This window comes from Tasmannia lanceolata, unplaced genomic scaffold (genome assembly GCF_043159265.1).
Source record: "Tasmannia lanceolata isolate RefF3 unplaced genomic scaffold, GAP_Taslan_0.1 ptg000006l, whole genome shotgun sequence".
Lineage (NCBI taxonomy): Eukaryota > Viridiplantae > Streptophyta > Magnoliopsida > Canellales > Winteraceae > Tasmannia > Tasmannia lanceolata.
The window spans coordinates 23,101,106-23,128,959 of record NW_027518683.1 but is presented as its reverse complement, the minus strand read 5'-3'; the positions used below and the strand labels follow the sequence as shown (position 1 = coordinate 23,128,959).

Genomic DNA, 27,854 nt, shown 5'->3' with positions numbered 1-27,854 from the left:
AGAGTGAAAAGCGAAAAAGGAAGAGGCCAACAAGAGTTGATTCGCTAGGGACCATCACATAAAGGCACTTCGCAGCTTGCTGTTTCATTTGAGAGCAGCCACCTCAGATGAATAAAAATGAATAGGACAAAATATGCTGAAAAGAGACCTGTGTGGCTATTCTCAAATGCAACAGCCAGCCGCTACAAACGTGGTAAATATTTATATTGGCTACTAATACTGACACTATCTATTTTGATAATTGCACTACCCTGTTTAAAGAGTGGAGTGCGAGTATTTAAACAAGGGGGCGAGGAGAACATACTTTTGATTACGCTCACGAAACAGACTGTGTGGCTGCAGATTTTCTTACGCCCACGCCTTCTCTCCATGTTCATCTTGCTCTCACACCCCACCTTCCTTTCATGGCCGGCACGTGCACGTTATTCTCGCACGTGACCAGTTCGATCCTGGAGCTGTCTCGGACCGGAATCGGGTCTCAGCTGAGCGGAAGCGGAGCTTCCTTTTACTGGAAAACCCATAAGAAATCCAAAGGCTTTTCTGCAGCATGTAGGCAATCTCATCTGTCTCTCGCCGAAGGCCCTTCCTGCATATTTGTGGGCCCTATCGAGACTGCAAGCAAAGAGACTCTCGAAGCTCTGTATCGTCAGGTACAAATTTCTATTAATGGTTTTATGGTTTCCGATTTGGGTGCACTATGTGTGGGATATCCAGCAACAAGAAGGAAAGTGATTAAATAGGGAACTCTAGAGCATTTGGTGATGTTACAAATATGTTTTCCCTTACAACTAGATTTCCATATTGCAGTAGATTTGCAACTCGGGTCTATTGCGGCAAGACCGCGCTGCTATAAATCCGGTTATCGAAGACTACTCTAACCAAACAATACCAAATAGGGTCGGGCAACCCACGGACTTAGCCCAAACGAGTGAGTGCAAGTAAACTTCATTGATAGTAAACTTCACTGTCAATGATGAGAAATTACAAATAAGGGATAAAACCCTTATCTCTCCAACAATGGTGAAAACCCCACCAACACCCTCTTCTTACGACCCAAGCAAAAACCCAATACCTTCTTCCCAATGTCTTCACAACCTCGAAAACACCTTAAAAGAAGCCCAATAACCTTGGATCAAAGCCCATTGCAAAGGAAGAAGAGGAAGAAACGGAGTGAGAAAAACCCTTTTCTTGTAGAGAAAAGCCCCAAATCCCAACTAAAGATAACCCCCTCTTTAGTGGGCTTATAAACCACATTCCAAGAATGCCCTCACTTAAAGAAGTAATTCCCAAGTGATTTTATATCACTAATCCAATAGGGTCAGGTTGGTTCGGGCAACCCGAACCCGACCAGAGGAACCATTTACTCAACCCAAACCCGTTCCGACCCGAGTTCCAACCCAATGAGGTCCAACACGACCGGACCTGAGGAACCCTTTTTTCCAACCCAAACTCAACCCAACCCGACCCGACCTTCTTTTTTTTTTTTGGGTTGGACCCAACCCAAGTTGCTGCACCCCTAATCTCTATGTTCTTTTTCCTATTGTCTGATTTATGTTTCTTATTTTGCTTTCCCTAATTTCCGTAATATGTAGATGCCGTTTGGCTATCCAGCAAGCAATAATCATGTTTAGTGCTATTACCGCATTTGAGGCCGAGTTTCCTAGAATTAACTCACTGTTTTCTCTATTTTTCTCATATTATATCCTTCTTCTTTATTTTATTTTTGTTTTGATAGAACATCGTTATATCAATTTGATAGAACACTTTCCCGGTGGATTTGATAGAACATTGTTCTATCAAACAGAAAATAGAGACGAAGATGACAGAGAAAGAAGAAAACGGTGAGTTAATTTGAGGAAACTCAAACCCCTAATGTGTTGCAGCACTCTATGTGTTTATTTCCTTTGCTGAATAGCCTTTTGACATCTACATGTTATAGAAATTAAGGAGAACAAAATAGGAAATAGAAATCAGCAGAAAAGGAAAATAAGGAAACCTACTATAATAGAAATAATCTAAAGAAGGAAAACTGGTTGTAACATTCCCTGGCCCTTAAATTCAACCTTGTCCTCAAGGTTGATTAGTAATAAACTCTGGAAATTTCTATTGCACGAAGAAGACATCATGCTCATTCTGCACTAGCTTTCCCATACGATGATTCTTGATCGTAGTTGCACTTCTTCCATCTTTGCCTTTAATAGTTACTCTTTTCCCATTCAATGAAAATTACATAAGAAGTTTGGAAAAATTCCAAGTAATATCTCGCAAAGTACGCAACCACTGGGCTCCCAGGACTAGATCACAACCATCTATCAATAAAAGAAATAAATCTATGACTAACTCTTGATCTTGTACGGAAATGTTCATATTAAGAGCATTTACTCGTACTAGTTAAGATTCGACCATCTGCTACCTTAGCCTCAAATTTATCAGAGTGCTCCACAGGATAAGAAAATCTTTTGGCAAAATTATTTGTACTACCGGAGTCAATTACGTTTGATGTATCTCTTGACCTGCTTAATCAGGGGAGTAGAATACCCTGCTAAAGTGTGTACAGAAATAGCAAGTACATGATCATCACCTTCTTGATCGGGATCCTCATGATCTGATTCACACTTATCTTCATCCTCTTCGTTGGGATCGTCCGCTGGCTCGATCATCATCAACCGTTTTTGTCCGCAACGATGACCCTTATGCCATTTCTTATCACAATGCCAACATAACCCCTTTGTTGTTCGGTCCTTGAGTTCCTCCTCCGTTAATCGCTTCACATGTATTTTACGACCCCATGCATTAGATAGGACTTCGAGGCAGATTAGGGGTCGACTAGTAGAGCCTTAATACGAATGCCGACTATCTTCATTGAGTAGTGATTTTCAATACCCCTTTTGTCTGTGAACTATCGGTTTAAGGGCTTTATTTCTAATAAAAGTTAGGGGAGTAATAGAACTTACAGCTAGTGTAGTTAAAGGCTTTTGGCCTATAGTCCATAGACTGGACGTATGTCTGGTACTAGGTTGAGGATCTAGGTAAGCTTGTCTTCCCGTCACTTTTCGTGGAGGATTAAATCTTGTAACAGGGGGTCTATGGCTGATCGATATTGCACACCACCATTTAGCTATTGCTATTCTTTTCCTAATAGCTGGTCACATGTATAGGACCAACTGGGGCATTGTTCATGGCCTGAAAGATATTTTAGAGGCCACCGGAGCCGTAGCGAAAGTGATTCTTCATAGGGCAATTGTCACTGCGTATGGACCCGAACCTGGGTGATCTATCCATGACCAGAATCTTTGAAATGTGTCTTTGTTTGTTGGTTATTCCAATTCCCTGAAAGGGTACAAGTGTCATTATCCTCCGTCTAGGAAGCATTTGGTGTCCATGGATGTCACTTTGAATGAGGATATCCCTGACTTCTCTCCTGAGGGAAAGGCTCTTCTCCACCATCACTCTCCTCGGGGGGATGGAGAATCTCAGTTGGCCTTATCCAGTGTGGAATCAATTTTGATCAAGTACTCCCCTATGGGTGCCCCTTATTGAAATCACAAAATTCGAAGACAAATTACAAGGAACTTGTAAGTTATGAAAATGGTACAACTTTCTTGAATCCTCTGATTAACGATCAGTGTGGTGAAGATGAGGGCTTTCGCAACGTGTTTCTCGTTCCTCGGTTTTGGAAAATGTGCGAGCTTCACTTCGGGCTTCACGCTTTATCGGCTGTGATTCAAAATTATATGGATTCATCCCTCTACGAGGAGTTGGCAAAACATTTGAGTCTTTATTCATCAAGAATACGCAAGAAAAGCACTTCGAATTGTTGATTCATCACCAAAGATGGCTTAGAACCAATAGTTCATTATCTAATGGATCTTTCCGTTCTAATACTCCATCCGAGTCAGTATTTATCAAATATGTTCCAATCTAACGGAACGCTATTGGATCAAATGACAAAGGCATTGTTGAGAACATCTTGGAGTAGCCATCCCTTAGCAAGTATTGTTAAGAGATCATCAATTCCTAATGAAATGGATGTAGCCGTGGCTTGCTGGAAACCCATAGTCTTTACTTGATCCAGTATGTTTCAGTCTTTCCTCATGCAATCACACATGAGACATAGTCATCATGCAAGGATGATACATCTTGACTTCTTGTCTAATGTTTAAATGGAGTCTTGCTACAAACATCCTAATCAATTGGAGCGCTCGATTGGAAAACTGTTCGCAGCGGCCTTGATACTCCAAGACAGTTGTCGTTTGTATTATTTTTGCTAGCTAGCCATGGACATCTTCGTACCCCGAGGGGCCGAAATGAACCAATAAACCTTCCACAAATTGCTTCCAAGTAGGAACCCCATGGCAGGTTGCTTCGAACCAATCATACCATTGGGTAGCATCGCCCTCGAGATTGATGAAAGCAATTGTGACCCTACGATCCTCCATCGTCTAATGGAATAAAAAATATCGCTCTGCTCGGGACACAGCCAATCAGATGGCTACCATCCCATCGTGGAAACTCTTTTTTAATGCGAGAATGTTTTTGATCTCGATCAATATAATTTTCGCATCCTCGATTATCTCGTTCAATAATGCGACGATCATGGAAGTTTGTAGCGCCTTATTCAAACCAATCTCCATGCACAATGGTTGATTCAGACACAAGATCAGGTCTATCGCGAGTGGCCATCGCTTGAGGAGGGTTGGGATTATAAGAGAAGACTTCTCTGAACTTCTTTACCCTATTCTCTTCGAGGGCTTTGATTCTTGATAATTGATACAAGCCGTGATTCGATCTTCGCATCACTCACATCCACCTCGCTTCCTGGGCTTGTTTTTCAGAGGACAAAACATTCTTACTTCCTGTAGTCATCGAATAAACCTTTAGATCCTTGATACCAAACTCGTTCTTTTGGAGGTGTGTGAGAGGCATCCACCAGGAAAGTGCTCTGATACCAAGCTGATAGAATATTGTTCTATCAGATAAAAAATATAGAAGATGATAGAGAAAGAGGAAAACGATGAGTTAATTCGAGGAAACTCAGACCTCCAATGTGCTGCAGCACTCTATGTGTTTATTTCCTTGCTGAATAGCCATACGGCATCTACATGTTATAGAATTTAGGGAGAGCAAAATAGGAAATAGAAATCAACAAAAAAGGAAAAGGGAAATAAGGAAATCTACTACATTAGAAATAATCTAAAGAAGGAAAACTAGTTGTAACAGGATGCCTCTCATGCTTTGTCTTCAAAAGAACGAGCTTGGTATTAAAGATCTAAAGGCTTATTCCATGACTACAATAAGTAAGAATGGGTCATCCTTAGAAGAACAAGCCTTGGAAGCAAGGTGATGTGAGAGATGCGAATATCGAATTGCGACTTGAAGCAAGAATCCAAACCCTTGAAGAGACTATGTGGAACATGTTTAGAGAACTTCTCCATCAAAATCCCATTCCTCCCTAGGTGATAGCCACTTGGGATAGACCGGATCTTGCGTCAGTATCTACCATTGTGTACATGGATTAGTCCGAACAAGGCGCTACAAACTTCCATGATCATTGCATCAATTATTGAGATAATCGAGGTGGCGGAACGAACTTATATTGATCGCGATCAAAAATTTCCTCGTATCATAGCCTACCCCAACTAGTTTTGGACAAAGGCTTAGTTGAGTTGAGTATGAAAGTAGAATTTCCACGATGAGATGATAACGATCTAATTTGCTGGGTGTCCCGAGCGGAACGATATTTTCGATTCCATCAAACAGCGGAGGATCTCCAGGTCATAATCGCTTTCATCAATCTTGAGGGAGATGGTATCTAATGGTATGATTGGTTTCAAGCAAAATGCCATGGAGTTCCTACTTGGAAAGAGTTCTTGGGTGATTTATTGGTTCGTTTCACCCCCTTTGGGTACGATGATGTTCATGGCGAGCTAGAAAAAATATGGCAAACGACAACTGTCTTGGAGTATAAGGCCACTTCGAACGACTCTCCAACTGGGTGCGAGACTGGTTAGAGCCTCAATTGGTCGTGACGTTTGTAGGAAGACTTCGCCCACACATTAGACGAGAAGTCAAGATGTATCATCCTCGCACGATGACAACAGCTATCTCTTATGTGCGATTGCAATGGGTAAATTGCAACGAAGATGGTTAACATTCGTATAAAGGGTCTACCAGTCGAACATCTAATGTGTCTCGAGAAGGTCCTGTCAAATCCTCGAGTCATAACCTTCCTGTCAAACGATTGATAGAGGAGGAAGTCAAGGATCAAACAACGAAAGGCCTATATCAGCACTATGAAGAGAAATGTCACAAGGGTCGTTGTTGTAGACAAAAGCAACTGTTGATGATCAAGCCCGCAAACGAACCTGGTGAAGAGGATGAGGATACGGGCGAATCAGATCACAAGGATGCCAATCAAGAAGGTTATGATAATACAATTGCTATTTCTGTATTCCGCAGAATATGCGGGTCAAGAGGAGGGATACATCAAACGTCATCCCATGGCGTTTTAATTGGCTTGAGTAGTACAACTAATTTTCTCGACATTCGAATTTCCAAAGGACTTTCTTGCCATGTGGAAGACTGATAATTTTGAAGTGAATATAGCGGATGGTCAAACTTTTAACTAAGAAAATGCTCTAATATGAAAATTTCCGTACAAGATCAAGAGTTAGACGTTCGCTTTATGAGGAATTTTCATTCAAGAGGTCGTTCGCTTTATGAGGCATTTTTCTATGGTTGTCATTTAGTTGATCTGACTGACCGAGATGTTGTATTAAAATATTCTAAGAAAAAAGAACAGGAGTGAATGAAACAGAGTAAATCTTCATCAATCTTTGCATTCTTCGGCCTCTTTGGTGGCCATGGCAAAGGTGGAGTATCAGTAATGACGGAGAGTCCAGTTGCTTCAATAGCTCCGGGTAATTCACCATCGTAGGCCTATGGAGTTAAGGATAAACAGTTTATTAGCTTGATAGAAAAGTTGTCGCCTCATTCTTAGTTGACCTTTGTAGTGGAATTGGAAGGAGGGCTAAGTAGTGTAATTATTTTTTGATGAAATGGCATGTAATTCTGAAGTCTACTCTCCTTATGGTTCAGGAGTATTCCCTTGAACAGATGCTTTGTAAATGTAAGATGGGACCCATGGTCCCCATTGTAACTCTTATATATATATATATATATAATTTTTTTTTTTATTGTCACCTTTCAAAAAAAAATCAAGAGTTGGTCACATGGTTGTTGAGCTGCACTTGGTTGTTGAGCTGTATTGTTTACTGATGAATCGTAATTCTGCTATGCTAATTTAGACGACTTTGAGGAATGGAAATTCTTGAAGTTTCATCATAAATTCCTATCATTTGCATATGTTTCCATAGATTTTATGGGTATTTTACTAAAATTTCCAACTTAAACTGACATTTGTCCAAGTTTCAACCAAAATAATATATTTTATACACTTTCGATTTTTGTTTCAGTATGCATTTCAGTTTCGGTATGCATTTTGGTGAGTATGAAAATAAAAACATTTCAGTCATTTTGCGTCTGTTTCGGTGAAAATTTAAAACCATGTTTCCATATTTTATTTATTTTGGGTTGTTATTTATTCGAGCATCTTTCAATTCTAGAATAGCTTGACCAAGTAGTAAACCGAGATGTACTGATCAACTTTCCATTATTCTAGGCACGAGATGCCTATTACAGTGGGAAACCTTTGATTGTCGATGACATGTTTGATAAAGTCGAGGTAACTTCCTCCCCTATTTTTCCGGTCTTATCAATTATGTACCTGTTACATATTCATGTTTGAAAACTATATGTTACAGTTAAAGCTACGATGGTATGGTTCAAAATCTGTTGTCAAGTATCCCCGTTGTAGCCTTAGGCGACAATCGACTTATGCAGATGCTGAGGTAATCCATTTCTGAATTATTTATCATATATGTATGATCTCGTATATTTCCTTAGGCCCTGTTTGTTTAAGATTATGCCAACCGATTGTGGAACCCAAACCGATTATTGGACCAAAAATTATACAGAGTTTCGGGGTCCAATAATTGGTTTGGGACCCACAATCAGTTGTCATAATCTTAAACGAACAGGGCCTTACCAGTTAATGCTTTGGTTCTCAACGTGAAGTTAAATATGACTTGGGTGTAGGGCAGGAAGATCCTCCACAGGTTTTGGCATTAGCAAGCACATGGATCTTTTTTCTCCTCTTTGGCAGTTTTCTGTTTCTCATGCCAACATTCTATACCATCAGCCTAGCTTATCAAGATGCACTCTTCTTGAGATTCTCCTCAAATAGTGCTCGATTGGCATTCGACTTTTTTGCAATTCTTTTCATGGGATTGGGCTTTGTGATTGGGTACCCTATTGCATCAGCATCTGGTAAGATATTTCATTCTAGGTCCTGTTGAAAATTTAACTTTAGACTCTTTATATGGAGCATTTAACTTCAATAACTCAAGCACTACGTTCTCCCAGTCCGAGCACTTGAAGGCCTTTGGAGGAGTGACTTGCTGGCACTAAAAGGCTCATGCCCAAATTGCGGGGAGGAGGTCAATTATGATTACTGCTGACTTTTCACTTTAGAGCTTTCATAAGTTTTCTTCTTCTTCCTCTCCTCATACTTTCATAAGCTGCCTGGTGTATCATCATTCAGCTTTGATGCACAATAAGTCAATAATGTCTCCCTTTAAACTTAGGCAAGCATCTGTTTGCAGGTCTTTGCTTTTGTGAGTGCTGACCAATCGAATCAATCTCCTCATAGGGCAGATTGTCATGTATGCGAGTGCTCTTTGGAATTCCGTACTAAGGTTGAGGTATGCCACTCCCTCTTTTGTTTACACATGCATTCCTGCATGAACTTACTAAGTTACACATAATCCTGCTTGCTGGTGCACATATACATCCATACATTATTTTCATAATTAACGTTGATCAACCCCCTCCCCCCAAAACACACACACACACACACATACACATTATATAGGGATTTGCTAGTGACTTGCAGAGAGGCATTTTGCCGCTCGCAGCATGAGCAGCCACACGGTCTCACTTTTCTGCAGATTTTGTCTTATTCATTTAATTCATCTGATGTGGCTGCTCTCTCATGCAACAGCCAGACGCGACATGCCTATCTGTGAAAGGCCCTAGCAAATCCCTATTATAGAGAGAGTAATGCTAAGGAGACCGTGAGTAAGAACAGAAAGGGAACTGAACAAATGGCTTTTGGCCATGACATCAAAGTGATGTAAACCCAGCCCTTAGGAATAGGAAACTATGCAAAAAGTAATTTTTTTTTTTTGCATACACGGCACATTCTCATTTATGGGCTCTCCCATCTGTCGTACTTTCTCGGTCTCCATATCATTTTCCATATATGGGCGGCCCAGTGCACGAGGCTCCCACCATTGCGGGGTCTGGGAGGGCTAGATGTACGCAACCTTACCCCTGCTTTGCAAAGAGGCTGTTTCCGTGACTTGAACCCGTGACCACCAGGTCACAATGGAGCAACCTTACCGTTGAGCCAAGGGTAAGTGTTGCTTTAGCTCCCCCAGCCATTTTCCGTTATATATTGTGAAACAACCAGTTACTCCAAAAGCTTAAGCTGTTGAAGAAGGCATTTCAAATGTTCCGTTGCACCTAAGAGGAAGATGGTGATTTCTGAAGATTCGAGGGCATGGTTCCAAAAATAGTGCCCCTTCTAATCTTAATTCGAAAAGGAATTCTACCTACTAAAATGACTGTCGTGAATATTGTTACAGATAATAGCTATTTATAAGCTATGCTTCTAGGAAGTTAGATCTTGAATCCTTCCTAGGGAAGCGGGGTTCTAAATGAAGTTTAGAGGGGGCTAGGGTATCCAAGTGTTGCTCTTACATTGATGCCAGACACATGTGAAAAGTTGAATTGGATCCATCTCCTAACCAAAAAATGAGAACCTATCCTTGTGGTAATCAAGCAATACAAGTTCATGAGATTGTAGACTACTAAAATGGTTTAGGGTTCTCCTCCCCTGTTGTATTACAAACCTGTGATGACTCCCAAGGGTGCAACAGTTTGTTACCTGTGAAAAAAAACAGAAGAAGAAGAAGAAGAGAAGTTGACATGGAAACAATAGACCATGGCAATCATGTTGGTGCATCATTGGATGGAAGGTGTCTTGCAAAAAAAATTTCAGAACTCAATGCATGAAGCAGGTGTTATGGTCCTCTGTAGGGGGCTGCCTAGGTATGGGTCTAGGTGGGACTTGGCCTAATATGGGACAGGTTTAGAGGGCCTAGCCTATCGTGTTCCATCAGCTTTGGGGCTTTTGGTATATTGGTTAGGTACCTAACATTTAGTATGAGAGCAGTCACCATGTCACGACTGGGTCGACCTGTGAAGAGGACTATTTGAAAGGGCTAATTGGTAAAAAAAAGCTAGAGTGAAAGCCGCCAGAGTGAATTTACCATAGAGTGGGCTGCCACGGAAAGGGCAAACTGTGGAAAGGGCTACCTGAAAAAAGTGCCAGTAAAAGCCACCATGGATAACGAATGCGGAAGCATGGTGGAATGTTACGGGCCTAAATGGGGACTTGCCTGGTGTGGAGCTCGGCGGGACCTAGCATGGTATGGGACAATTTTAAAGGGCCTAGCCTAACGTGGTCCATCAGCTCTGGGGCTCGTATTGGTTAGGTATCTAACAACGTGTTTCTGTTTCATTGCACCTGGATCTGGTAGATGGGTAACATGGGTTTTTCTAACATTGACTCTTGAATTCAAAAACATTCATTAAGTCAAGATCAATCTCTATCTATGGTATCTCTATCTATAGAAGAAACTCAAAATGAACATGGAATTAACATGTTCCTTCTGGTTTGTGGGCATAAAAGGAATCTCTTAGGCATTGATGCCAGCTACATGTGAAAAGTTGAATTGGATCTTCCATCTATTACTCCTAACCAAAAAATGAGAAACTATCCTTGTGGTAATCAAGCTATACAAGTTCATGAGATTGTAAACTACTAAAATGGTTTAGGGTTCTCCTCCCCTGCTGTAGTACAAACCTGTGATGACTCCCAAGGGTGCAATGGTTTGTTACCTATGAAAAAAGAAGAAGAAGAAGAAGAGAAGTTGACATAGAAACAATGGACCATGACAATCATGTTGGTGCATCGTTGGATGGAAGGTGTCTTGCAAAAAAAAATTTCAGAACTGAATGCATGAAGTAGGTGTTATGGTCCTATGTAGGGGGCTGCCTAGGTATGGGACTAGGTGGGACTCGGCCTGATATGGGACATGTCTAGAGGGCCTAGCCTATCGTGTTCCATCAGCTCTGGGGCTTTTGGTATATTGGTTAGGTACCTAACATTTGGTATGAGTGCAGCCACCATGCACGACAGGGTGGACCTGTGAAGAGGACTATTTGAAAGGGCTAATTGGTAAAAAAAAGCTAGAGTGAAAGCCGCCAGAGTGAATTTACCATAGAGTGGGCCGCCACGGAAAGGGCAAACTGTGGAAAGGGCTACCTGAAAAAAGTGCCAGAGTAAAAGCCACCATAGAGGGCCACCATAGAGGGCCACCATGGATAACAAATGCGGAAGCATGGTGGAATGTTATGGTCCTAAATGGGGACTTGCCTGGTGTGGAGCTCGGCGGGACCTAGCATGGTATGGGACAATTTTAAAGGGCCTAGCCTAATGTGGTCCATCAGCTCTGGGGCTTTTTCGTATTGGCTAGGTATCTAACAACGTGTCTCGGTTTCATTGCACCTGGATCTGGTAGATGGGTAACATGGGTTTTTCTAACATTGACTCTTGAATTCAAAAACATTCATTAAGTCAAGATCAATCTCTATCTATGGTATCTCTATCTATAGAAGAAACTCAAAATGAACATGGAATTAACATGTTCCTTCTGGTTTTTGGGCATAAAAGGAATCTCTTAGGCATGTCAGGTGTATTTGTAGGGCATGAGTTGAATATGCATGCCATTCATTTCTGTCATGTATATGAATTTAAATTTATAAATTCATGCTCCACTTTGCGTGTTGGCTTTGTGCAGGAATCCTCTACAAGGCCTGGCGAGCGTTGGGTTTATGGCCGCATCTACCTGATTCCAGGGACTGCCAGGAAGCTTCGAAGATGGTAGTAGACTGCCAGGAAGTTGTGTGATTTCAAAACTTGTATAGCTGCATTCTTTTTTCATTTTCAGCAGAATGTGCTGTCAAAAGAAAACAGAATATACCCAGTTGTTAATTACAGTAAATAGCAACATTTCAAAATTAAATTGCTGGTCCTCTGCATTTATGTGATTTATTAACTGGTGTGTAGTTGCATTCTTTTTCATTTTTAGCAGATATATAATTTCCCCACAATTGGACATATTTCCCAATTGCAAGAAACATTAATTAGGCTTACCATGATATTTCACGAAATAAGCAAATTACAATAATGATAAATACATCATGCTAGTCCAAAGATTTGAGCATGTGCTCGATCTACTCTAAACCTTGTGATCTGATCCTTCCCAAGATTTGCGCACGACTCGTCTTAGCCGACTAACTCTCTATTTTCAAGTTATTCATATTTTTTGTGATTTTGTTAAAAACATTTTATTTACATTTCAAATGACTCTATTCTAATTGTGAAAAATTTGAATGTAAATTTTTTTAAGACATATAGTCCTCAATTTCTTCACGACTCACGCCCTAATCACTCTGAGATCCTACCCCAATTCCCTTGAGTGACCCAGAATCCAAGAAGTTCCCAAGGGATTCAAAATCCTGCACAACGAACCCCCTAACCCCTTTTAGGACGCAAGTGGGCCCAGTTGTGAGAAAGGAGGGGAGGGGAATAGACTTGGAGTGAGGGGAGCATGAAGAACATTATAAAAAAAAGCCAATTTGATGAAATGTATTACTTTTCACTGGTTTCTAGGGATTTCTCACGCTTTCTAAAAAAAATATTCTATGGAATAGTAGTAGGGGCAGCCATGAGAAAATGGCGGAGTGGAAGAGAGTTTGAGAGAGTGGGAAAAACATGGAAAAAAAAAAAACCCAACTTGAAGCCCCCGTCCCTCCTGAGGGAATTCTTCTTTTTATTATGCCCATGTATAATTTAGATTCTTTCCCTATTATAATGAAAATATGCTTTGTAAAACCATTATTATTGATTGCTGTAAGGCAGGCATGGCAGTTTCTCTCTTCTCAGAGAAAAAGGGTAAGACCGACGCTATCCGAAGTTCCTATGAATGAATCAGCTAATTAGAGAAGTTTAGAACAAACATACAAGGGAAATGATAAATGTGCCCCTTTTCATGACTTGGGACACCCAGCTGCATTGTACGTGGCAATCAGGTCACTTTATTCCTTCAAATGCCAAGTACATCAGCACCTTCGCAGTCATAGATAAACTGTAGCTGGGTGTTATAAGTAATGAAAAGGGGCGCATTTATCATTTCCCAAATACCATTCTCATTCTCCTGTTGGAAGAGCTGATGAAATCGGCAGAAACAGAAGACTGAGAATAGTAAGAATCAAATCTGGGTTGCTTCAAAATTTGGGCGAAAACTTTTGGAACTGGTTGGATCTCCCAAAAGGCACGAAAGGGACTGATAGATGTGATCAGCTCGATATTCTTCGATTGTAGATTTCTTCAATATTTTGATTGGGTTTCTAAGGCTAGGTGGTAAGTCCTACCCTTGCACTTCTTTTATTTCTATCAATAAAAGTTGAGTTCCTAAATAAATTCCAGGTTAAAAAACAGTTTCAAGATTCCATGCATCATGGTATTTATGGTCTGAACAATCCCATTTTAATGAAACAGCAGGACAAATAACATCATATGTGGGACCATAAATCATTACCACTAGTTGGAGTGGGCAGATCTCACCTGCCTCTTCTGAAATGAAAATTGGATGAACAAATGGCAATGGGGTCAAAATACTCTTACCCATAGTTTTTCTTGTTCTTTTGAGGCGCCAAAAGGCGAACTTGCCCAACCAAACAAATCATACAATTGTTGCTCAACAAGGAAAAGAGGGGCATTAAAACCCTGGTGTGCCATCATTGCCATAGCTTGTTAGAAATGTGCCAAGCTGTATACTAGAATCCATGCAAGCTGCACCCACAAAACAGGTTCTCTGTCATTAAACTGGCATAGTATGTGTTTTCATTGCACATAATATACATAGGTATTATGTAAAGAGGGTTGAATAGAGAAGGAGATTATACACCATAATTCAGTGTTAGTCTATCAGCTACTGTTCCACCCACCTCAAGAACCAACATCATGTACTGTGAAACGTGGGCAGCATACTATACCTGACTACAAACATAATGAGCAGTGGCTGACAGATAATACATCGAATAATAGTATATAATCTATACACCTTATCTATTAAATATAATTGTTAGAATAATCCTATGGGTATTTCAGTAATTGTACTCTTCTCTTCAGTATATAAATAAACTAGTGAGAGGGAGACAGCCCTAACTCACTTTTCTCTTCTCTCAACATGGTATCAGAGCCCTAGGGATACCTTCAGCCTCCATCTTCTCCATCCCTAACCCTCATCTCTCTCTCTTCATCAACCCCAACCCTAATCCTAACCCTAACCCCCTCCTCGCCTCCATCCACACCCCCCTTCCCACATCCGTCCAGATTAATAAACCCTAACCCTATTTTCCATCTCCCTTTCATGTGCTAAATTAGCTTCTTTGGTCTTCATTTCCCGGTTCGCGGTCTCGTTTCATCTTCTCTATGGCCCATCTTTGTCCTCGGCTCGTGAGGCCGCGATATGAGCCCTCTCCTTGATTAGTTGGTGGTCCGTCCATCTCTTCTTCCTCTTGTTGTAGCCATTGGTTGTTGGTATGTCATTTCTCTAGTCTCTTGTAGTCCTTATGGAACCCCCTGTCATTGTCGATCCTTCGCTTCGCATGACCACTGATGCCGGTGCGATTCCACCACCCTCAGCTACCTCCTCCTCTTCTCATTCTCCTTTGGCAACTGTGGAGAGTTCTTATCCACAGTTGAACATTGCCAAGTTCGATGGCACCAACTATTTACCCTGGAAAGTTGCAGTTGAGACATACCTCCTTAGACGGAGAGTAAAGTCAGTTTTTTTCATCAGGATCCCCCTACGCTAAAGGACCCTACGTATACTCGCTGGGAACAAGAAGATGAGTTGATTCAGAATCTTCTATGATAGAGTATGACACCTGCCGTTTATTCTACCATGATACTCCTCTCGACTGCGAAGGAGATCTGGGATCACACTGCTTTGACTTACTCTGGAGTTGAGAACCTCACCAATATCTGCTCCACTTACTCTGAGTGGATGCGTCTGCGTCGTGGCGACATGTCTCTTAAGGCTCACTATGGGCAATTCATTTCTTTATGTTGGTAGCTTGACATTTTCCTGCCCCTCACTTCTGATGTTAATGTTCTCCGCCGTCAACGAGAACAAATTCGAGTTGTGCACTACCTTGAGAGCCTTGGCCCTGAGTTTACTCACCTACGTCATCAGATTATCAGGTCTGGCAACATCCTGTCGTTGCGCGAGGCCTACTCTCGCGCTCATCAGTGCCTTGGAGACTCCCTCCAGACTTCCCTCTGACAGTTCTGCCCTTGCGGGATATGGTGGTGGTGGTGGTACTCGTCCTCCCAGGGGTGGTGGTTCCTTTTCCCGAGGCCGTGGTCCTGGTGGCCGTGGTGGTGGCCGTGTTGGGAGTGGATGTGGCTGTCCTTATTGTACCCACTGCCAACGTGATGGCCACATGATTGAGACTTGCGACACACTACATCTAGAGCTTCAACCGCCCCGTTCAGCTCATCTCACCACTGCTGGCCAGTATAACACAGTGCCTCCTGCTCCTGGCTCTACTTCTGTTGATGATCCATTCACCTTTACGATGACAGATTATGAGAAATTATAGCGTCTTCGATAGAGTGCCTCCCAGGCCACTGTAGGCTTTGCCCAGCCAGGTAGTTCACCTACTACCTTACTCTCTAGCTCAGGATCCTAGATCATTGACTCAGGAGCCTCAAATCATATGATTGGTAACTCATCTCAGCTCTCCTATTTTCGATCATTTCCACCTGATTTTCAGTCCATTGCTTTAGCTGATGGTTCCACTACACCCATTACTGGTATTGGCACCACTCGTCCTTCACCTCACCTTCCACTATCATCTGTCTTGTGTGTTCCTAAGTCTCCCTTTACTTTATTGTCTGTAGGTCGACTTACGAATAACCTTGCTTGCTCTATCTCATTTTATCCTTCTTACTGTGTTTTTCAGGATCTTTCGACTGGGAGGACGATTGGATCGGGACGTGAGGTGGATGGCCTTTACCGCCTTGACTGCAGTCCTTCTTCTACAGCTTTACATAGTTCATTGGATGCCTTTTAGTGGCACTATTGACTTGGTCAACCATCACTTCAGCGCCTCCGGCAGACATCTTTAGTTCCTGCCAGTGTTTAAAAACGCGGATGCGATGCGGAATGCGGCCGAAGAAAATCCTTGTTGACTCGGCGCGGACGCAGCCTAGAATGCGGTCGACGCGGCCAAGTCAATTGAGTCTAATTTTTATAAAAAAGAAAAAAAGAAAAAAATGATAATAACTCATCTTGTATTTTTTAATTAACAGATGTCAAAAAGTTATTACAATCCCAAAAAACTCTCACAAGCCAATTTAAAAAGAAAAGGCAAGCTAGGTTACTGCAACAATCTGAACCGTCCATTGATTTGATATTCGACCTCTTTTCTTCCCCGGACCAGCCCACTCTAGTGCACTTATGATTACTCTTTTACACTAGAACGGGTTCCCAAGAAGAAAAATGGGTGAATGCCATTTCCCTAAATGTATTATGTTTTTGCAGGAATATATGATTCTTTGGTCCACCCCCTTGTAGTGTAAAAGTACGGCCATAAAAACTCTAGATGGAGCTGGCCAAAGAAAGAAAAGGGGGTGGATATATCACTTCCTAATATTTAATGAAGGTCAATGATGGCAGGTGTGAGAGGATGGGACAAAGCATGCCACTTGTGCCCCACTTATTCTTCCTACCTATTCACGTACACCCTATTTTTCCTACACATCTTCGGCATACAGAGAAAGTCAGAGCACATTTACTCTAAAATGACTAGGTTATGGTGGTAAGCATCATGAGTGATATATTAGCACCTTGTTTTTACTTGGTACAACCTCTTCTTGTATGTTTATGATCACTCTTTTACACAACAGGGTGCTGTCCCGTGTAAAATAATGCTGAATATATTACCTGCCATTTACAGCACCTAAAAATTTCAAATCCTGCCAAAGGTTTTTAGGGTTTTGCTATTTTCTAAACGTGGTGTGAATGTAAGATGATCCCATGATCAAACGGTTCAGATTCCAAGTGTTTTAACCATTCGAATAAAGCATTATCGTTCTCCTCTTACCTCAAACTAGAAACAAGCAAGAAACGAACCAGCATGCATCTTTTCTTTTGCCACGGCGACGATCTAGAAATCAGACGATGATGAGGGCTTTTCATGGGATGGAGGAGAATGGCCTTAAACCTAAATTTATAGGTATGAATCTAATGATTTTTTAGTGGAACAAATCTTGATTTTTCTCTTTTTTTACAAGGTGGGGGAGTCACGTAACAGTGATGGCTGCTAGATTAGTGTTCGACTCGGCAAAACTCAACCAGACTCGGCCCGGACTGGCCGAGTCCGTGACTCCTGAACGCAGCCATCACTATTCCGCGTCGACTCGGCCGAGTTCCGAGCCGAGTCGACGAGTTTTTAAACACTGGTTCCTGCTTCTGTTTCTCCTTTTCACTGTCAGCCTTGTGAACTCGGGAAGCATCACAGAGTGTCTTTCCCTTCCCGAGTCGTTAGTCGAGTCGATAGTCTATTTGAGTTAGTTTATTCCGATGTATGGGCACCTTCTAGGGTCGCGTCAAATAATGGATTCAAATATTTTATAGTCTTTAATGATAATTATTCACGTATGACCTGGGTGTATTTACTAAGAAACCGATCTCAAGTCTTCTCTGCTTTTAAAAATTTTCACGCTGAAATAAAAAATCAATTTGGTTGCAGTCTTAAATGCCTTCGCACTGATAATGCTCGTGAATTTTTCTCTTCTACTAATGGTTTTTAGGACTACCTTTCCTCTCATGGCATTACACATCTATCATCCTGTGCATACACCTCGCAGCAGAATGGTGTCGCTGAAAGGAAACTGTGCTACCGTCTTGAGGTGGCTCGTACACTACTCTTTCAGATGCAAGTTCCAAAACCTTTTGGTCTGACGCCATTCTCACTGTCAATTTTCTGGCGAATCGTCTTCCGTCTTCTGTGCTGAATGGTGATTCTCCATATCACATGTTATACCCACGACAGGGCCCATTTCCACTTACAACTCGTGTCTTTGGCTGCGCATGCTTTGTTCATCATCTGGGTTCTGGTCGGGATAAACTAGATCCTCGTTCAGAATGATGCATCTTTCTGGGATACTCTCATACCCAGAAAGGCTATCGTTGCTACAATCCCCGTCTACACAGACGGTTTCTATCGGCTGATGTTACGTTCTTTGAATCCGAACCCTTCTTTGGTTCTGGCTCCGTTCCTACCTCCTCCAGTTTGGAATCTGAGATGTCCATTTCTCTTCCTGACCTTCAGGACATTTCTCCTGTTCCTTTACCATCTTCTTCTACTTGCCCTCCTGGTCAGGTCGAATCCTATATTCCCAGCGTCGTTCCTCCACCTATAAAGTTTTAGTATCAACGTCGTCAGCAGCAAGGTAGCAAGCACAACACCCTCACTCCGAGAGATCGTCCTCACAGGCAGAGATTCTCTTACCCTCTACTTAGGTAACCTCATCTCCTGTAGTTGTATCTGAGTCTTCTATTGCTTCACAGACTTTTTCTCATTCCATTGCCCATCCTATCTCTATTTTTGTTTGTTATGATCGTCTAACCCCTACTTTCAAAAGCTTTGTGCTCTCTACGTCTTATGTTGTGTTACCACAGTCTTTGGATGAGGCTCTTAATCACCCAGGACGGCGAGCTGCCATGGACCTTGAGATGGGTGCTCTACATTCTAACCAGACGTGGGATCTGGTCTCTCTACCTGCTGGGGCTCGCCCTGTTGGTTGCCGTTGGGTATTCTCCATTAAATATTTACTTGATGGCACTGTTGAGCGACTCAAGGCTCGTCTTGTGAAAAAGGGCTACACTCATACTTTCGGCGTTGACTAAAATGAGACATTTTTCCCAGTTGCGAAGATACCTTCAGTGCGGTTTTGCTGTCCCTGGCCATCAATAATGGTTGGCACCTTCACCAGTTACATGTGAAGAATGCTTTTCTGCATAGCGACCTCCTTGAAGAGGTGTATATAGAGCAACCTCCAGGTTATGTTGCTCATGAGGAGTTGTGCTCTTATGTCTGTCGCCTCAGGAAATCGTTTTATGGGTTAAAACAGTCTCCACGTGCATGGTTTGGCAGATTCAGTGGGCGGTTATGAGGTTTGGCCTCAAACAGTGTGCCGTGGATCATTCTGTATTCAGCCATCAGTCCTCAGCAGGATGCATTATTTTGATTGTATATGTCAATGACATCTTTATTATGGGTAGTAACTCAGGAGGGATTCAGAAGCTGAAGACATTCTTACAAAGAGAGATCGCTACAAAAGACTTGGGACGTCTCAGATACTTCCTTGGGATAGAAGTGGCATACTCCTCTAGTGGGTTATCTCTATCACAGAGAAAGTATGTTTTGGACTTACTAGAGGAAACAAGAAATCTTGGCGTAAAACCTGTGTCTGCACCTATGGATCCAAATGTAAAACTAGTTCCAGACGAGGGTGAATTGTTGCAGGATCCTGGTCGGTATAGGAGGCTGGTAGGTAAGCTCATATACCTTATTGTTACTCGTCCTGATATATCCTACGATGTTGGAGGGGTTAGTAGGTTAGTCAGTACATGACCTCTCCTCGTACTTCACATTGGAGTGCGGTAGGTCAAATCCTAAAGTATCTGAAGGGTGCACCACGAAAGAGTTTACTATTCAAACGGCATGGTCATATGCGAATTGAAGGGTTCTCTGATGCTGATTGGGCTGGATCTCCTGGTAATAGGAGATCAACTACTGGGTACTGTAGCTTTGTGGAGGCAATCTGGTCTCATGGAAAAGTAAAAAGCAGGACGTCATTGCAAAGTCAAGTGCTGAGGCAGAATACAGAGCAATGGCTCATACTAGTACAGAGATCATTGGTTAAGGTCACTCCTGTTTGAGATCGGTTTTAGGTTTCCTTCGCCTTCACAGTTGTATTGTGACAACAGGGCTGCCATCTATATTGCGACAAATCCAGTCTTTCATGAGCGGACGAAACATATCGAGGTCGACTACCATTTCATTCGTCAGAGAATTCAGAAAGGAGAAATATTTACTGCATTCACTCATTCCGCAGAATAGTTAACCGATATGTTCACAAAACCATTGAGTAAAGCAAAGTTGAGTGACATTTGTAACAAGTTAGGAATGTATAACTTATACATTCCAGCTTGAGGGGGAGTCTTAGAATAAGCCTATGGGTATTTCAATAATTGTACTCTTCTCTTTAGCATATAAATAAACTAGTGAGGGGGAGACAGCCCTAACTCACTTTTCTCTTTTCTCAACAATAATGATATAACCTGACAGACATTGCATAATCTACTTAGACCTAACAGCGCCTGATAATTGTGTAATGAAATACATGCCGATGCATCTTCTTGTTAATATAAATTAACAAAAAGGAATTTTTAAGTTGAGAAAAATGTGCGAAAGTACCAGAAAGAGAGTTAAGGATGCAAAGAGTCCCTCTTGAAGAAGTGCTCCATGACCGCCAAACTCTTCTTCATCGACCTTCAGTATGACAGCATAATAACCATAAATGATGCCAGATGAAATCACCAGGAATCTGGAAATCGTATGAGCATTAGATTATATAAACCACTTACCAATAAATGCATGCAAGATTAGAAAGATTTTGCAGCTTATCCATGAGTTTGCATCAAATGGTTGATAATAGCAAAAGGATGTCAAATTAGCACATGGGTAAATAACTCAGTTTGTGCAATTGTCCATTTAATGAAATCAAATTTAAGTTTCCACAGCACTCCGTGCAGTAGTAGTACAATCGTGCTTGCTTAGCCCATATCTTAGGCTCATGTCTCATCAATAAATGCATGTAACATTAGAAAAATCATTTTAATACTGATTCACAGACCACCAGTGGCTGATTCACCGAGTGAAAGCTGGAACAAGCAATTGATTTAGCATAAGCTTTTATATAAGATAGTCGTTGTTAATGGTTCAGGTAAGAGAAGAAATAAGAGGAGAAAAAGGAACAACAAGAAGAGGAGAGAGTGAAAAAAGGAAGTCGAGGAGTTTCTTGAATGAAACCCACATCTTCTTGTCACTTATAGTGTATCTATTGTTGGATGTATTCTTGTCACTTAAAGGTAATTTAGTCATTTGCATTGCAACTTCACTATATATATAACATCGTGGGAGGAGAGGCGTGACTTTTGCTTTCTTACTTTCATGCCATTCTCTATCTCTCATCTTCTCTTTTTTCTCCTTCTCTTTCACCACTTACTCCACCATGTAGAAACCTAACATGGTATCAAAGCTCAAGGTTGAAGATCCAATTTTTCCTCCCTGGCATACCATTCAACCCTCACCTTAGAATCCCTAAACCCTAAAAGATCCAATTCTTATCCTCTCCTTTCTAACCCTACCATCAATCACACCCCTCTCCTTTACTCCACCAGTACTGCCCCTCTCCACACGCCCTATTTTTGGGTTTCCTACCCACAACCACTACTAGCACCCCCTCTTTCCTTCCCCAACCCCCCCCCCCCCCCCCCCCCAAAAAAAAAAAAAAAAAAAAAAACACTCCCTCTTTTACATCTCAACCCTAACCCTGACATTGAAATCTTTTCATATCAGTCCCTAATCTCCTTCATTTTCATGAAAACCCTTATAACATCAAAAATGAAAAAATGAAATTCACAATATTCATGTGCAACTTGACACGATAAGAATCCTGTATCGGCCTCAAATTGGTCATATCAGCCCCGTATCGATCATATCGGTTGATACACCTTGCTTATCGGCAGTATCGCAACAATACATATCCCTATTGGCAGAAATTTCGAGCCATGGTTCTGAACTATGTTGCCTGATTGCAGTTTCGTTGGTTTGGTTTGGGCTCCCAAATCACAAACTTGATGCACCTTTGCTTATCGGTAGTAACCACCGATGCATTTGCGATTTTTTTAACCCCATTACGCGTGCACGACAGAGGGGTGGGTGTTCCATCCCCACCAATACATATCCCTATCAACAGTTAATTCGAGCCATGGTTCTGAACTATGTTACCAGATTCCTCAGTTTTATTTGGTTTGGGTTTGGGTTCATCATTCACTACTTTCATACCAACCTAGTTAGCTTGGAATAGGTTTCTTTGGTTCACGATACTTAACAAAACAATTCAAATCACCCCAAATCCTAATACATATGAGAAGTAAGAAGTTTAAGACTCAAATATGGGAAGTTGATGGTCGAAAATGGACAACGAATTTCTTTTCATACCGGCTTGTAATTTGCAAGTTTGGTGAATTAACATCAATCATACTACAAATCAGTTTGTGCGTACTGGTTCACAACATGGTACCTGATCGAGTGTACTAGGTAATTCTGGTTCTGAATGGTAAAAAGGTACCTTTAAGGCATCGATACACCACTTTGGGAACTTATTGTGGAGGTTAACTTTTCTGTCTTCTAGTGATCACACAAGAGGTGGATGTTTTGGGGCACATAGGTGCATGAGGTACTTCAAAATTGGTAAAGATAGACTCCAACTCCCTTAAATACAATCAGACTAACTTTGACAAGAGTTATAGTGGGAATCATGGGCCTGCCCGTATATCATGGGTGTGTTTAGGGATGAATTGGGGGAGATTAACAACATAAATTCTGGATCTATTGGGATTAAGAACTCATATGAAGCAAAGAGTGGTTCTATCACCGTTCTTCACATTTTCAAGGTGTGTGTTTTTCTTCTTTGGTGTTGGTGTTGTGGAGTCCACAAATGTGATTGTATGAGTTGAGAGATCAAGCTTGGGTTCATGTAGATTAGCAAATTTTGCTATGGAAGACATTGACCTCAGTAAAGATTTAACTCCTTTCTACAAGTGCATTCAGAGAAGTGCCCATGATGCGGTACACGTGCTACCTAGAAGAGTCAACTGGGTTGAGTCTCAAATTGCGCAAATTCTGCCCTGGGTTTAATTTCATGGTTTCAAATCATTTCTCTTTGGAGCCATATCATCCCATTATCCTTTTTGTATTTATGTTGCTTATTAATATATTCCACCTTTCCCATCACCTCAGCAAAAAAAAAACAAAGAAAGAATAAAATTCCACACGTTGTCACAGGGTATATTGGTTGTTTTATGAATGCATGGTTTAGAAATTCATGTAAATAGAATTTTCTCTCTTAAAGCTGCACATTTTTCTTGCCATTATTTTTATACAGTTCTATGTACATTTAAGCATAACTTAAACTTAACATAATTGGACTTCCGCATGAAAACTGCACCCAGATCACCATACACTTCCTTGATCTTCAACCAATGTCTTCTCCATGTATAAGTCAAAATCTTTTTGTAGCTTTCTTTAGCTTAAATAAGTTCTAGAAAGCAAATTGGTGAACTATCATAATCTTTCACACTTCGCTGAAAAGCCTTCAATAATAAATGAAGAACCATAACTTTATATGCCATCTTCAATGCACATTAGAAAAAGGTTCAAATAAACAGCACCATGCAACTCCTATATGTATATTCAAAGGCAAAGACAACTTGCTAACTTTTACACTTTTACAAATGTAAGGAAATACCATGACAGCTCCAAAGCAGCTTATATATGGGAAACCATAGATACCCGGTCTGGTTGGTTGGCACTTAATGGATTACAATTTCACCAACTTCCGCCAATATCATAACATGAAAACTCAGCTGGCATCATTTTCCAATCAGCAGTATAGTCTTTCATTTATTTCATGTAGTGATCAGAATTTGTAATCATGGGCCCAAAGAATCTTGAAACTCAAAGAAGCTTCTTTCATGCCATTCCAGAATGGAAGGATCATATAAGGTAAATTGTAACATGTAATGCAGAATTTGCGGCCATATATGTTCTCCCTCCCCAACTCAAACACACACACATGGGTGTCGGTTGGATTCCATGTTTCCTATACTAGACCCCGAGCCAGAGTTTTTTTTGCCCTTTTTTGGGAGAAAGAAGGGAATATAAATAGACCTAAGCAAACAGAAAATAGGAAACAGAGAACAAATGGGTCCCGCCAAGCAATTATTGCACTATTAATTGATGTTCTTAAGGGGCCCACTATTTTAGAGAAATGGTTGGCAACGCTGAGCAAGCCACCATGTGACAAATATTTTGGGTGATTTACGATCTTTTAGGCTTTTGTGCACTGTTTTGAGATTCACGACACTACAATATGTCAGAAGTTCCTTCGGCATACTTGTTTGGGCCTTTTCAAGACGTTTTAAGGGGTTTGTGCAAATTTGAGTGATTTATTATGCCTATCATAAGTGATAAGTCTGATTGTATCTTAGTCAAGGTTTTAAATTTCGTTTCGGTATGCGTTTTGGCCCTCACCGAAACCAAAATTTCGGCTGAAATTAGGTACTCAATTAAAAATAATATATTATTTTGTACTAAATTTTGGCCGAAATTTCCGAGCTGCATTTTCAAAATAACTTTACCCATGCATTCCTTTTCTTTGAGGGCATTCTGGACATTAAATACCCTTGTACAGCTGTCCACAAAAGAAGAACGTCATTTCCTTCTCTCCACGTCTCCCTTTATGCGCAACAACTGTCGATAACCTAAACTTATCTCCTCAGACTCTTTTTCTTTCTCACGAACTCTCTTTCGTTAGTCTTCTATTACCCCTTTTTTAATCCTTTTTTCCTCCTCTCTTTCACCTTCAAACCCTCACCTCTCAGGCACAGACCTTCCATTAAAATGGTATTGTTTCCTTTTCTTTTATCACATAGATTTGGATAGACTTGCCAATTTTTTTTTCTACCTACATCTAATGAAAGAGTACTGTTTTCTTTCTCTTTTTACCCGGATTAGGGTTTCGGGAAAAATGCTATATAATTAGAACAATTGAGATTTTTGGGTTGCCGTTTCGGGTATAGGCAATTTCGGTTTCGGTGTTGACAGAAATCCAAAATTTTGGATTTCGGTCGAAATTTAAAACCTTGATCTTAGTAAGGTTTGATGGGTCTAACTAGCCCCTATGGGAATTTCATTTCCGGATATTTGTTGAAGAAAAATAAATGAAGGGAATGTTAGATGGATCGGAACTGAAACTATGTGAGAAAAAGATGGCTCCAAGGGAGATGAACAAAGCACAAGTTATCACATGGATTCCGAACTTGGTTAAGTATCAAACAAGTAAAGAGATGTCGGATTATCTGAAGAAAATATATCCTCGAGCCAATCTTGCACGATTGTTTAGGTTTGAGTATGAATTTTCTCAATACTCATGGGGGAGTAAGGATATACGGTCTTATTACTAAAGGTTTGTTAAAGTGTAAAAGATTAAATAACGCGTTCTCCAACAGCTTAAGCTTTTGGCGTAACTGGTTGTTTCACATGGTATCAGAGCAAATGCCTGGGTTCAAACCTCCTTGATAACAAAATCCACATGCAATGGCCAAACCCAAAATTGGGGCCACATGTGCCACTTGTAGGCCAAACCAAAGAAAGAGGGGCCACACATGAGGGGGAGTGTTAAAGTATAAAAGATTAAATAATGCCTTCTCCAACAGCTTAAGCTTTTGGAGTAACTGATTGTTTCACAAGGTTCATGGACCTTTGGACTGGAGAAGATATTGTATCCCTTCATCAGGTTTTTGATGTCCATTTGGGAGTTAATGCAACTCCAAGAAAGCAATCAGATTATGCAGCTTCTTATGAGACACCGTCCACATTCTGCGCAACGTCCAATGCTATGTGTAAGGAGTTTGGACACCTAGCATCAAACTTTAGAAGAGAAAAACTTGCTAGTATTGTTGACAATATGGTCATATTATCACAAAGTATTTCCGAAAACCTACAGCTCGTGGGGTGGTTGACATTGAAGTCAGCATACCCCTCATGGAGATAGTACCCAAGGTCCTCCTCAAGGAGGTGGTGGCACTCAAGGGCCCCCGCAAGGTGGTGGTGGTAGCATACCGCTCATGGAGATAGTACCCAAGGTCTTCCTCAAGGAGGTAGTGGCACTCAGGGCACCCCACAAGGTGGTGGTGGTGGTAAAGCTCGGCAGGCATATTAGAATACTACACCTTCTACGGGAACAGAGCAAACGAATATGACTCAACCCTCTTTTGATGATAATCAGAAGATGATCCACAAGACCATTGTAGCAGCTCTTCTTAGTGCCATGTCGACAGCTCTCTGCAGCTGCCATTTTACGTAATGTTGTTCATTCTATAGTTGTTGGTTATACCTCAGTTTTCTCTCCTTTATCATTATGGAGTTTAGAATCTGGTGCCGCAAATCAGATGGCTACAGTGCATAATGTTGTTCGTTCTATAGTTGTTGGTTATACCTCAGTTTTCTCTCCTTTATCATTATGGAGTTTAGAATCTGGTGCCGCAAATCAGATGGCTACAGTGCATAAGAATCTTTTTACTATTTAGAGGCATGGTTTTAAATTTCCACCAAAACTGACACGAAACAACCGAAATGTTTCTGTTTCAATCCCTGAAACAGAAATAGAAAAAACCCAAATGCATAAACCAAAATAGTAAGTGTAATAGTGGTATACTATATCACTATTAAGGTCGGCCTAGTGCACGAGGATCCCACCATTGTGGGGTCTGGGGAGGGCTATATGTACGCAGCCTCACCCCTGGCCCCTGCTTGGCAGAGAGGCTGTTTCCGTGACTCGAACCCCTGACCACCAGGTCACAATGGAGCAACCATATTATATCACTATGTATTACATAATTATATTCATATGAATTGCATGCGAAATGTGGGGCATGTATTATGTAAAAATATTTACATGAATTACATGTGAAATTAGGTGTTCATGTTTTTAAACCATTATGGATGGTTGTCTTGCTTATGTGATGGTTTCTAAGTGTGTGTTTGTGCTTATTCTAGCTTTTCCTAAAGTTTCATCTAAAAATTCTTAATTCTATCATTTGCATATGTTTTCATATTTTTCTATGATTTTACAGGATTTCTACCGAAATTTTGAACCGAAACGGAAACCGAAATTTAAGACCTTGCTTAGAGGTGTACTAGTCATCAAAAGATTGTTATTGCTAATGGTGGCCTCCTAATCATCTCTGATTTTGTTTTTGTCTCTATTTTTATTTCACCAGATCATTTTTACTTCCTAGCTATATTTTCTCTTTCCCTAATCTATTTGCCAATTTATATGTCATAGGACATTTTCTTCTAATCTATGTTGCATGGATTCTTTGCCCCCCTATGCCGAATCCGTGTCGACACGTCTCCACATGTGAATCGGACATGGATTCACGTGGGACACACCTAGATTCTTGTTGTAGCCGTGTCTCGCACAAATCTTGTTCTTCTTTTTTTCGGGCGAATCCGATTCATCGTTGTCTCTTTTAAAATGAGAATTATGTATACTTTCCCTTTAAACGTGTTTTCTTCTTAACTTTTTCATATGAAAGCACAACCTGTACTCTTTTAATAAAAACCCTAGGACCACGACCCTCCAGCATCGACCCCGTTCCTCCTTCGACTCT

The 27,854-nt window shown here is 41.0% G+C and overlaps 2 protein-coding genes across 2 annotated transcripts in view; one reads left to right on the top strand and one right to left on the bottom strand.

Annotated features, from left to right (window-relative positions):
• Positions 1–290: 290 nt before the first annotated feature.
• Positions 291–12,311, top strand: LOC143880123 (PGR5-like A protein). The gene is made up of 7 exons (XM_077382879.1): positions 291–650; positions 7,682–7,744; positions 7,824–7,910; positions 8,163–8,388; positions 8,485–8,558; positions 8,724–8,822; positions 12,048–12,311. The coding sequence occupies exons 1-7, from the start codon at positions 405–407 to the stop codon at positions 12,132–12,134; spliced, it is 882 nt and encodes a 293-aa protein (XP_077238994.1). The 5' UTR covers positions 291–404; the 3' UTR covers positions 12,135–12,311.
• A 1,362-nt stretch (positions 12,312–13,673) lies between these two features.
• The window catches only part of LOC143878514 (uncharacterized), a 38,253-nt gene continuing 24,072 nt past the window's right edge, over positions 13,674–27,854 (bottom strand). The window contains exons 3-4 of the mRNA XM_077380789.1: positions 20,809–20,938; positions 13,674–14,104 (exon numbers count right to left, since the gene is read on the bottom strand). Of these exons, the coding sequence (XP_077236904.1) occupies positions 14,066–14,104; positions 20,809–20,938 (169 nt within the window). The 3' untranslated portion in view covers positions 13,674–14,065. The remainder of the gene's footprint in view (positions 14,105–20,808; positions 20,939–27,854) is intronic.

Bases quoted from the DNA above. Each gene is read 5' to 3' on its own strand.
- LOC143880123 (XM_077382879.1), top strand. From the start codon at position 405: ATGGCCGGCACGTGCACGTTATTCTCGCACGTGACCAGTTCGATCCTG. The intron at 7,745-7,823 runs GTAACTTCCTCC...TATATGTTACAG, and splicing joins ACATGTTTGATAAAGTCGAG to TTAAAGCTACGATGGTATGG. The intron at 8,823-12,047 runs GTATGCCACTCC...GGCTTTGTGCAG, and splicing joins AATTCCGTACTAAGGTTGAG to GAATCCTCTACAAGGCCTGG.